The following is an 11,680-nucleotide window of genomic DNA, read 5'->3' as shown; positions in this document are numbered from 1 at the left end:
CGCCAAAAACTCTTACCAAATGACATTTATTTATATTACCAGCTTCGTTATTTTTAGAAAAATGGTAGGAATGAAATAATAGTCTTAATTTGTAATCTCATTAAGGCAATCTAGGTATTTTACTTTAAAGGCAACATTAATATAAACATGGAATTGATGAGGACCTGGTTCTAAAATTTCCTCTTGAGAATTGTTTAAGCCCAGCATATTCTTGATAAATTTCTTCTTCTAGCATATATGTTCATGACATTATATTCATTGTGCCTAACTTAAAGGAAGTTACCACTACTGAAAGGTTACTTGACTGCTTTTGTTTCTTCCTAACTTACAAATACCCCTTTATCCCTGTTTCCACAAACCACATAAAAAGTTTAAGTGTCTATATTCTAGCAACAAAAATTCTGAGTAATCAATAGCAAAAGTAATAATCTGGACTCAGGTAAAGAATAATTAAGGCAGGGGCACCTGGGTGGCTCAGTCAGTTAAGCATCCTACTTGATTTTGGCTCAGGTCATAATCTGAGGGTTGTGAGACTGAGTCCCATGTCAGGCTCCGTGTTCGTCATGGAGCCTACTTAAGATTCTCCCTCTCCCTCTAACCCTCTCCCACCTCTCTCTCTTAATAAATAAAATGCATAGACGCTTGTGAGGTCCTTTGTGTTTTAAAGCACAGTGGAGTCAGGTGTCTTCTTGACCTTGTCAGGTATTTCCACATTGTTCTCATGGTATTCTTTCAATTATATTGGGCATTTATTTAAATGAATTTATTTAAATTCAGTTGGTGTTTGGAGGCTTAGCACTGCCATCTGTAGGCAGGGAGTTGGCTTTCAGGAACTGACCAATTTGTTGGTGGCCGTGGTTCTTTCTTTTAGGCTGGGTTGAGTGCCATGCCAGTAATAGAGATGTATATAGCACAGACTGGGCCTGCCTAGCCTTGGAGAGGTGAGGAATGGTGATTTTTAAAAGGGGGCAGGGGAAAGGGTTGCCCAACAAAAAGGCAATGCAGTTTTTTTTTTTTAAAGATTTTTATTTATTTATTTGAGAGAGAGAGCACATGAGAGGGGGGAGGGTCAGAGGGAGAAGCAGACTCCCTGCTGAGCAGGGAGCCCGATGCGGGACTCGATCCAGGTACTCCAGGATCATGACCTGAGCCGAAGGCAGTCGCTTAACCAACTGAGCCACCCAGGCGCCCGGCAATGCAGTTTTTAAAATGGGCTCCAAATATATACAAATGACAATGAGCACATAAAAAGATGCTCAACATGGGGCATCTGGGTGGCCCAGTCGGTTAAGTGTCTGCCTTTAGCTCAGGTCACAATCCTAGGGTCCTGGGATCCAGCCCCTCGTCGGGCTCCCTGCTCTCAGCAGGGAGTCTGCTTCTCCCTCCTCCCCACTTGTGCTCTCTCTTGCTATCTCTGTCTCTCTCAAATAAATAAATGAAATCTGTAAAAAAAAAAAAAAAGATGCTCAAAATCATTAGCCGTCAGGTAAATGCAAATCAAAGCCAAAATGAGATCCACTTCACCCTAGGATAGTCGTAATAAAAAAGATAACAGATTTTAGGATGTGGAGAAATGGGAATCCCCATACATTCATTGCTGGTGGGAGTGCAAAATTGTACAACTACCTTGGGTAACAGTCTGGCAGTTCCTCAAAAGGTTAAATATTTTCCGTATGATCCAGCAATTCCGTTCCTAGATACATGCCCAAGAGAAATGAAAACATGCACACTCAAAAACTTGTACACAAATGTACAGCATTATCCAGGGAGGCCAAAAAGTGGAAGTAATCCAAATGTCTATCAACTGATAAATGGATAAATAAAATATGGTATGTCCATACAATGGAATATTCTCATAAAGGAATGAAGTACTGATACATACTGCAGTATAGTACTAAGTGAAATGAGCTGGTCAGAAAAGGCTACGTAATTATATGATTCCATTCATATGAAACGTCCAGAATAGGCAAATCCGTAGAGGCAAAAAGTAGGTAAGTGGTTTCAAAGAGCTGAGAGGAAGGGGGAATGGAGTGGCTGGTAATGAGTATGGAGTTTATTTCTGATGCCAGTCTTTGACAATTGATTTCACATGCAGTAACAGAAACCCTTAAAGAGAAAAAATAAAGATCAATTTTGGGTTGAAGAACCAAAGCATTGTGGGATTCTTTCATTTAGGATGAAGAAAAATGACACAAGCCAGGCTGCAAAAAGGCAAAATTTTTTAGATATGTGATAAAAGGACATGAAAGAGGTAATATAATTCAATTATTTAGAATACTTAAAAATTCTATAGCTTCAGCAGAAATATTTTTCTTTGGTTTAAGGTATTCAAAATACTATACTTAACCCAGCTTTTCTGAGAAAGACCAGCTTTATTTCCAAATGCTTTTGTCCCTGGATACACCACGTCTCCAAACTATTCCATGGGAAATAAAGATTATATGTAATACTCTTTTAAAAGTGTGTATATTGTTCAGCCAATATAAGAACGCCAAATGAAGCCTATCCAATTCCCTACTGAACCGTTTTCAATTTCAAGAATATAAATGAGATGAAACCAAAAATGCAAACTAGGAATACTTCAAATGCAGTAAGATGAACATCAGCAACAATCTAGGATAAGACCATTAAAGTGAATTACTGGGCAAAATGGATTGCGTTATATAAACCCTTTGACATACAACCAACACAAAATGGACAGAAGATGGAGATGAATGATAGTTCATTTTTAGTGAAGTTTCTCAAGGAAATTGAAGATTATGAGTAAAAACCTAACACTGACAATACAAACATGGATTTTAACAGCTGAGAATTTGTTAGAAGCATGAATCCAGCTGGTAGGTGCTAGTTATGTTGAAGGTGGTATCAGCCAGTTAAACTTAGTATTTAGCTTAACTAAATACTAAGATTTAGTATTTTAAGGTCTCAAATTTAAGATTATCATTTATATGTAAAGTGTTAATTTTAGCATCTGGCTTCAGTATTATTCAATACACTATGAAGATGGCCAACTTGCAAAATAATTTTGTTCCATATTATAATTTCTTTTAAAAGATTTTATTTATTTGACAGAGAGAGACATAGTGAGAGAGGGAACATAAGCAGGGGGAGTGGGAGAGGGAGAAGCAGGCTTCCTGCCGAGCAGGGAGTCGGATGTGGGGCTCAATCCCAGGACCCTGGGATCATGACCTGAGCCGAAGGCAGACGCCTAACGACTGAGCCACCCAGGTGCCCCTCCATATTATAACTTTTAATGTATTAGCTCAATGTTTTAAAAAAATGTATTACTAAAGCTTATCTTGAATTAAAGGTTTTCTTTTCAAGACCTAAGTTTCTTAATAAGCAGAGTTTTGTCTTTTTGATGCACAGCCATCTCAGTTTCTCAGGAATTCATATTTAAGCATTCTTGCTATCTGCTGCTCTGTACCTAAAATGGGATTTAAAAAGTGTTAGGTAATAGTGGAGCATGTTAGGTAATAGTGGAGCATGGCTAAACCATTTAAACACCAATGTTAGTAAGCAAGTTCCTTCTCTGAAATAAATCACTGGAGTAGACCCACCTTTTTAAAGTGACCTTGTTTTTGGTTTGTTTTAGGCTGCTTAATCTTTTCCATTTATTTACACTCCAGGACTTTTGTATTTTTTATGTTTTTTCCCCAAATCTCTACCAAAGAAGCAATGAGACTGACCTTTGCAACTTGATACAAGCTTTTAAGATTAAGTAGAAATTGCTGAAGATGAGCTCTCCGGAAAAAAATATAGGAGGTTGGGTAATCCATTGGGAATAATCTTGTTCATGACTGCAACAACATAATGAGACTAAACGAGATAAACGAACCATGTTAGAGGTAGCACTTCATACCCACTTGGATGACTATAATCAAAAACACCTAAGTTAGTGAGAATGTGGAGAAATGAACTCTCATACAGCACTGGTGGGAATGTAAAATGGTGTAGCCACTGTGGAAAACATTTTGGCAGGTTCTCAAAAGGTATATAACCAAAGGAATTGCAAACAGGTGTTCAAACAAAAATGTATACGTGAATGTTCATAGGAACATTATTCACAATAGCCAAAATGTGGAAACAACCCAAACATCCATTTGCATAAACAAAATGTGGTAGAACCATACAATAGAATATATTCAGCCATACAAAGGAATGCAGTACTGATACATAAAACATGGAAGAACTTTAAAAACATTAAAGAAAGCCAGACACAAAAAGTCATATATTGTATGATTCCATTTCTTTTTTTAATTTTAATTTTTTTTAAAGATTTTATTTATTTATTTGACAGAGAGAGACACAGCGAGAGAGGGAACGCAAGTGGGGGGAGCGGGAGAGGGAGAAGCGAGCCCGATGCGGGGCTCCAGCCCAGGACCCTGGGATCATGACCTGAGCCAAAGGCAGACGCTTAACGACTGAGCCACCCAGGCGCCCCTGTGATTCCATTTCTATGAAATGTCCGAAATAGAGAAATCCATTGAGGCAGGAAGCAGATTAGTAATTGCCAATGTCTGGAGGGGAGGAGGATATGGTGTGACACAACTTCATGGGTCAGTGTTTCCTTTTGGAGTGATGAAAATGTTTTGGAACTAGTTGGGGATAATGGTTGCACAACAGTGCGAATGCAAATGTACTAAATGCAGTGGAATCGTACATTTTAAAATGGTTAATCTTATTAGTGAAGTGTGAATTTCACTTCAAATTAAAAAATGCTTTGGTATTATCATCTCAAAATATAGTCTTATTGTTCTCAGGTTCGTACTAAAAAATCACCCAGTACAGCTCTAGTACCTTCCATGTTAAAGCATGTACTTTCTCATTATGGGACCATAGAATTTGATTACCCAAATCAGTTAAAAATCTTAAATTGTTTCCTCTCCCTAAATGAAATCTAGGTGTTTCCTTCTAGTACTAGAGTAAAATATTAAACTTTCAAAACATTTAAATGTTTTTGAATTATGATTAGAGAATTAGTGTTGGCTATAATTTTTTAGGATTTTCCCTGTTGTGTTGTCATTTGGATTTTATGATACCCTGGTAATGCAGACCTTTAATTTTCATTAATATGGATTTTAGTTTTCCCTCAAACCAGGTTGTAGGGGACCTCTGCCTTTATTGCACAGTTGAGGAATAGGAGATCTAATGGTGTCAACCTCCACGAGGAAGATCTTCCTATGATGGTGTTCTTTGGACCCTCTCCCTTGTACTGTTTCTCAAGATACACCTCCAGACTGAAACCACCATGCCAAATTCTGATTATCAGCCCTTAGTTCTCTCAGAAAAGTCACCACCGTGAAATATTTGGAAATTTAAAACTGATTTTGGGATTCAGAAGTTTAAAGAACATCACATTATAGCCAGAAATGATTTTTTTGCTAATATATTACAAACTACTAGTGTGTATTTCTGCAATGGCCAATTGTGCAAGAGTTTATTTAACAGGACAGTGTTCTGTAATTTTCTTAGTCTTTTATAATCAATAATATAAAATTTGAGTGTTAATTCCTATGGCAAGAACTTGTGACATCATAAAATGGGTTCACCATAGAAAAAGAGGTGCTACACTTTCCATACTTTATTAAATGTACTAAAAAATCCAAATGTAATAGAAAAATTCAATCACAAAGATGGCTTTAAGCAAATAAACATTTCTGAATAAAACTTTATTCTAACTCATGAATACAAGGTAATTTTGGTATCCTATTTATACAATTTTCTTAGTGTTCCCTACCCTTGGACTCCGTTCATACTGATATATCTGTATACTGGAGATTTGACCAGAGCATAGCGCACTTCACTGTAATATTCTACATTCTACTATTCTGAAATGCCGATACAATCTGATCACACACTGTCTGAGTAAATATCAAATTTAAAGATTCAGGATGTGGAATGTTTGGTAAGTGATTAGTTCTTCCGACCAGAGTTCAATCTAGCTAGCCATGGTGTTAATACAGAATCTGAATGTTTTCCTCATGGGCATGAGCGAGCAGGTCATGTTACAATTTCTTCTTTCAAAATGTCTCTCAACTTTTTGCTTAGAAACTTTGTTTCCTCTCATGTTATTTTAGGGGTCCTGTCAATATGTTTGAAAGCAGACCAAAAACATTTTAAAAAGGAAGAAAACAATATATATTTTGCAGAAGAATTAGATTCTGGCTTTAATATATTCATGTATTTGTAAACTGATGTTAAAATGCTCTCAAAAATGTTATTTAGGAAGGCACAATTTGGTAGAATCAACTTTTTATAGCTTTTTCTAATCAAGATCCCAGAAACTGCCATTTTAATTTTCCCCTTCCAGTATTTTAAGTACTTCAAGGTTCAAACTGAATTGTAAGTAAAACTCATTCTCAAACTTACTAAGACTGAACAATACATTGGCTGGTGAGCAGACTATGAAAGTACAGCCCCACTTTATCAAAAGAGAAAAGTTCTTATGGTATTGGGTTTAGAGATTAGTAACGAATTTGGGACAAAAGCTCTCATGACTGTGGAAAATCAGAATTCTTGAAGTGAGTGGGCTTTTCATATCTAAGCTATAGAAACTAAATGCAGAAATGAGATATTATAGTTATCCTGAACATTAAAAAAGTAACAGCTAAAGCATTACAAATAAGGTATGGTGATAATTGAGTTAGAAGAGCTCAGTTACCACTCGAGGCTAGAAACTAATCACTAAAACTGTCATTTCTAATTTTAAAAAGTTTGGCTTCATATTTAAATTTTTTACAGAATATAAATTATATATACAATGTTTTCTTATAACTCAAACTATAATACTCAAGTATATAAAAAGAATGGTTTGTTTTAGAAATGCTCAAAAGCCCCACAAATCCCCTATTTATAAAAACCAATAATTTCAAAAGTACTTCCAGCAAAGAAATGCTCAATGGTTCACCCAAAATGTCAAGCCCGTATCAGTAGGCAGTTTCTCATAAAGTAATTTCTCATGCTGCATTCTGCAGTATCATATGGTCAAATACTCTATTGATTTATGAACATTTTTCATGGGCAAGAAAATGGGATCAAGTTGAATATGTTGTTATTCACTTTGAACACTAAATTGTGCTTGCATCCTAAAAGTTCAAATGAGCTGCAGTAAGAATAAGAATATAAATGTCCGTTTGAACCATATACTAAAAAGTAAAATCCTAAAAATGAAAGAATGATAATACCTTATATTAACTGAGAAACCAAAGATGAGAAGCAATTAACAATTGGTGATGGCATATTTTAATCTTCTGTTAAAGCTCTGAAGCTGTACTAAATTCTAGCCAAATTGAGGTAGAGGTAGACTCTAATGCTACTCCTTTCATGTGTCAGACTTAGGCCTCTCACTTTAACCTGTATGCATTTTTCCTTAATTATATAAACATGATTCAATTTGAAATGTGTTATGGTAGAAAAATTAAAAGGATCAAATGGTTTTTTTTTTTTACAAAATTCTTAATTCCTAGCTAAAAAAAAGGTACTTATAAAAATGTACATAATAATTCAATGTTCTTCCTGGGAGTCATAAACATATGTTTTTCCTTCAACCATAGGAAAAAAGAAAAGTGGAGAAACTGCAAATATGAACAGTTGTGTAATGAAGACACTGGAACATAACTAGTAGAGTAACAACATTTTGCCTTGTATCTGTCTAGTTTTCCTCTTTGAAGGTTATATATAAGCTGTGATTCATATTAGATTTCCTACTAAAGCAGACTTAAATTCCATTAAACAGAAGTCTATTTCCATTTTAAATCACATACAAGTGCTATGTGATCAGAGGGATGGGAAACACTAGGTAAGGCCTGGTGGGTGGTAACTTCTTCATGACTAGGTAATGGAATCACCTGTTCAACCTCTAGAGCATTTAAGTCAATGAAAATGTAATCCAGACATCCATGAAAGCCACCAACATAATTTGTGTAAGCAGGTTCACCACAAGCACTTTTCAGTTTGAAGAAATGGGTAAGGGACATGTTGCACCGTTCCTCTTCCCCATTGGAAGCCCAGTCTTCATGATCCTCTGGGATGTTGCCATTGACAACAAAATGATACATTCCTGTTGATGGGGTACTATTAAAGTCTCCACAAAATATAACCGGTATGCCAGCATACAGGTCACATGAGACATGTCTAATGTGAGCCAAGGCTACTGCCATTTGAATGAGACGAATGTACCCACCTGTGAATATAAAAAACATTAATGTAAGTACTTTTTTTTTTTTTTTTAGATTTTATTTATTTATTTGACACACAGAGAGACAGCTAGAGAAGGAACACAAGCAGGGGGAGTGGGCAAAGGAGAAGCAGGCTCGCCACTGAGCAGGGAGCCCAATGCGGGGCTCGATCCCAGGACCCTGGGATCATGACCTGAGCCGAAGGCGGACGCTTAACGACTGAGCCACCCAGGTGCCCCTAATGTAAGTACTCTTAAAAGTTGCCTTTAAGAAGAAAAAAAAAAGCCCACAAACTACATACAGTATCTGGGTGACATTCAAAATATATATTTGGAGGAGGGGAACTGGATGAAGGTGGCCCAAAGGTAAAAAGAAACATTTCAGTTATGAGATACATAAGTATTCTATAGAAACATAATGACTACAGTTAACAATGATATATGGTATATTTAAAAGTTGCTAAGAGTAGATCCTAAAAGTTCTCATCACAAGGAAAAACATTTTTTCGGATCTGAGGTGAGGGATGTTAACTAAACTTATTATGGCAATCATTTTGCAATATATGTAAGTCATTGTGCTGTACACTTTAAACCTCATGTGGTTATGAAATTATCTCAATAAAACTGAAAGAAATAAAAAAGATGTGTGTAAAACAGCCTTACTGACCTTAAGTTATCACGTTTACATCACTTGTGAAAACCACTAAAACCCACCTTTTGGATGCCAGTAGAGATGGGTATTAGCAACACATATCCTTTTAGAAGAGTCCTTTGTAGACTGAAGAACAGAAACCTAAAATAAACAAAGGGCCAAGAGTTCAGTTGCTGTCAATCTCCTGAATAATTTTTTTTAAAAATTCAAGACTATTTGATGAACTGACATTTCATAACCTTCCCTGTCTGAAAAGTATAATTGCAATTATGAAATTTAACTTTTGCTACAAGTTTCAGAATACACATGAACAGGATTCAGCATAACATGTTTTAACAACTGTCCAACATACAGGAAGTTAAGAAAAGGATATTATTTTAGAGAACAACATTAAGGTTGGTGTTTTTAAGTGGGTAAAGGCAGGCTTTGGAGTCAGTCCCACCTAGATGGAATATCCACTCTTAACCATTTTATAGCAGTGTGACCTGGAGAGAGACACTTCCTAAGTCAGCTTGGTCACTGGTTAAAGACACTATCATCAACCTCAAGGGGGACTGTTGTATGGATTCAACCAAATGAGCTTACACAGAGGTGCATGAAACACACTGGGTGCTTAAAAAAAAAAAAAAAAAAGGTAGCACTCCAAAATCTTACTATGAACAAAATCAGTTACCTAAAAACTCTGGACAAATGTACAAATAACATATTTTTAAAAACTACAGCAGCTTAACACCCTGCTCAGTGATGATGTAATATATAAGTAATTGGGCAAGAATCCTGGCTCCACACTTGTGTGAAATTGGATAAGTAAACTTGACCATTTCCCCGTATGTAAAATGGGAAGAATAACATCTGTGAAAATAGCAGGATTACTATGACCAAAATTAAAATATTAATATTTGTGGAATACTTCATTAAACATGCCAGACACAATTATTAAGTGTTTTCTGTTTTGAGTTTTTATTCAAATTCCAGTTAGTTAACATACACTGTAATATTAATTTCATGAATAGAATTCAGTGATTAAATTTTAAGTGTCAGAACAGTGCTTGGCAAGTAGTAAGAAAATATTAATTACTATATTCTTGTATTCAGCATGTGTCTTTCCCATGAGATTGTAAGCACTATGAAAGTCCGTTTGTCTTGTTCAAACGTGCCTGGCACACTAAAGGTGCTCAATAAGTATTTGCTCAATGAATGAATGAAAGCTAACCTTTGTGCTGAAGATACAAGAGCAAACTCCCTTCAGTAAAATCTGAAAAAATCTTCCAGGGCCCTAAAAATCGACGAGTATGTAAAGAGAATAATGGCAGAGGTACTTTACCTGGAGGACAGAAGATCTTTGGAGCACCCTCTCCTGCGCAGACGGGTACAAAACTAGTTTCTCCAGCAGTTCTTTGTGAAGTGGGTCGGACTCCAGGGCTTCGTGGAAAGAAATGTCATGCTGGCTAAGGAGAGTGAATTTGGCCTTTCGGTAGAAAGTAGCCAGGCCTTCGTGCTGCTTGATTCTAAACACGCCCTCCAGCCCAAAGGCCTCGAGGGCTGGCACCAGGCTGTCTGTAAACACGCTGCGATCAACCTCTTGCAAACAGATGAGGTCAGCGTTGTAGCCCGTGAGCTCCTTCTGGATAAGGTTCTGGCGGTAGTCGAGTTCCAGGGCATAAGGGGCACAGTACGGGTACAGGACGCTCCTCGAAAACTCAGTCTGGGCGTACGTGTCGGCCAGGAGGTTGTAAGAGACCGTGCGGACGAGAGAGTCGTCCGTCACCTTCTTGGTGTAGAGATGCCGGTGGTCAAAGGTGCAGGTGCCAGGCCCAGCCTCCACGGGACACACACTTTCCAACTCCCGGCTGGGCCCGAAGCGCTGCCCATTGCCTGGGGTGCAATGAAGCTTGAGTCGGAGCCCGATGTCGGCATTAGACGGCGTGTAGACGCGCTCATTCACACCCGTCTCTGTCCAACTGGGAGAGGGTGAAGAGGGAGACAATGACGAGGGGCCCCCGCCCTCTGGCTCTGCCGCTCCGGGTTTGGCTTCCTTGTACCAACGGAAGACGGAGCTGGCGGGATCCCCAAATTCGAGGCTGAGCTTGGGGCATACCGGGAAACCGGCCATGATGTAGCGTGGCAACTGAAGCTCGGTGAAGGCGGGCGGGTTGCGCTCCACCTTGTACTTGACATCGCCGATCTGCAGCACCGCGCCGTCCTGCCAGGCGTCCACGTTGAGCACGTCTTCAGCCACTGCCTCCTCCCGGTAGTACAGCTTCACCACGGGCTCGCAGGCCGCAGCCGGCTCGGGCCCAGGCCCCGCACAGGCCACGTCGCCACTTGCATTTGGCCGGTTCTTCCTGCTCTTTTTGGCGGCGGCCGCCTTAGCGTGACCTTTGAGGGCATTGGTTGCTATCCGGCTGAGGGCCCGACCCAGCGGCTCGCTTTGGTCGCGCTGCATGTTCTTGTGACTGCCGTCGGCCAGCGCAAACGACAGGCTTAGCTTAGGCTCCGAGGGCACACAGCGCACTACAGCGCGCTCCATGGCGCCCGCTGTCTCAGTCGCCGCCTCGGCCCGAGTGTGCCGCTCCACCGCCGTGCGGACCCCACGAAGCGCGGCGCGGGAACCTGGGAGCCTCCACATGAACCTGGTGGCCCAGCGGCCGCCAAGCCTCAGAGGAAGATTGAGGAGCTGCCGCAGCCGGCTCCGGGATCCATTCAGTCCCGTAGCTTCCGGCCGGAGGGAGAGGGCACGAGGTACTTCCGCTCCGCACTTTCGCCAGGCCGGCTTAAATGCTCCCCTTTTCCGTAGCCAGGCATATCAATAATCCCTCCCAACTTAATTTTTATCGTCAAATCGAGCC

The 11,680-nt window shown here is 39.3% G+C and overlaps 1 protein-coding gene across 1 annotated transcript; it reads right to left on the bottom strand.

The window, feature by feature from the left end:
• Positions 1–5,569: 5,569 nt before the first annotated feature.
• On the bottom strand, positions 5,570–11,569 carry PDE12 (phosphodiesterase 12). The gene is made up of 3 exons (XM_025885411.2): positions 10,156–11,569; positions 8,894–8,972; positions 5,570–8,185 (listed from the first exon to the last, which is right to left on the bottom strand). The coding sequence occupies exons 1-3, from the start codon at positions 11,458–11,460 to the stop codon at positions 7,743–7,745; spliced, it is 1,827 nt and encodes a 608-aa protein (XP_025741196.1). The 5' UTR covers positions 11,461–11,569; the 3' UTR covers positions 5,570–7,742.
• Between the last annotated feature and the right edge of the window lie 111 nt (positions 11,570–11,680).

The sequence above is a fragment of the Callorhinus ursinus genome, unplaced genomic scaffold (genome assembly GCF_003265705.2).
Source record: "Callorhinus ursinus isolate GAN/ISIS: 27379988/994484 unplaced genomic scaffold, GSC_fseal_2.0 scaffold15, whole genome shotgun sequence".
NCBI lineage: Eukaryota > Metazoa > Chordata > Mammalia > Carnivora > Otariidae > Callorhinus > Callorhinus ursinus.
This window is presented reverse-complemented; position numbering and strand designations above follow the sequence as displayed.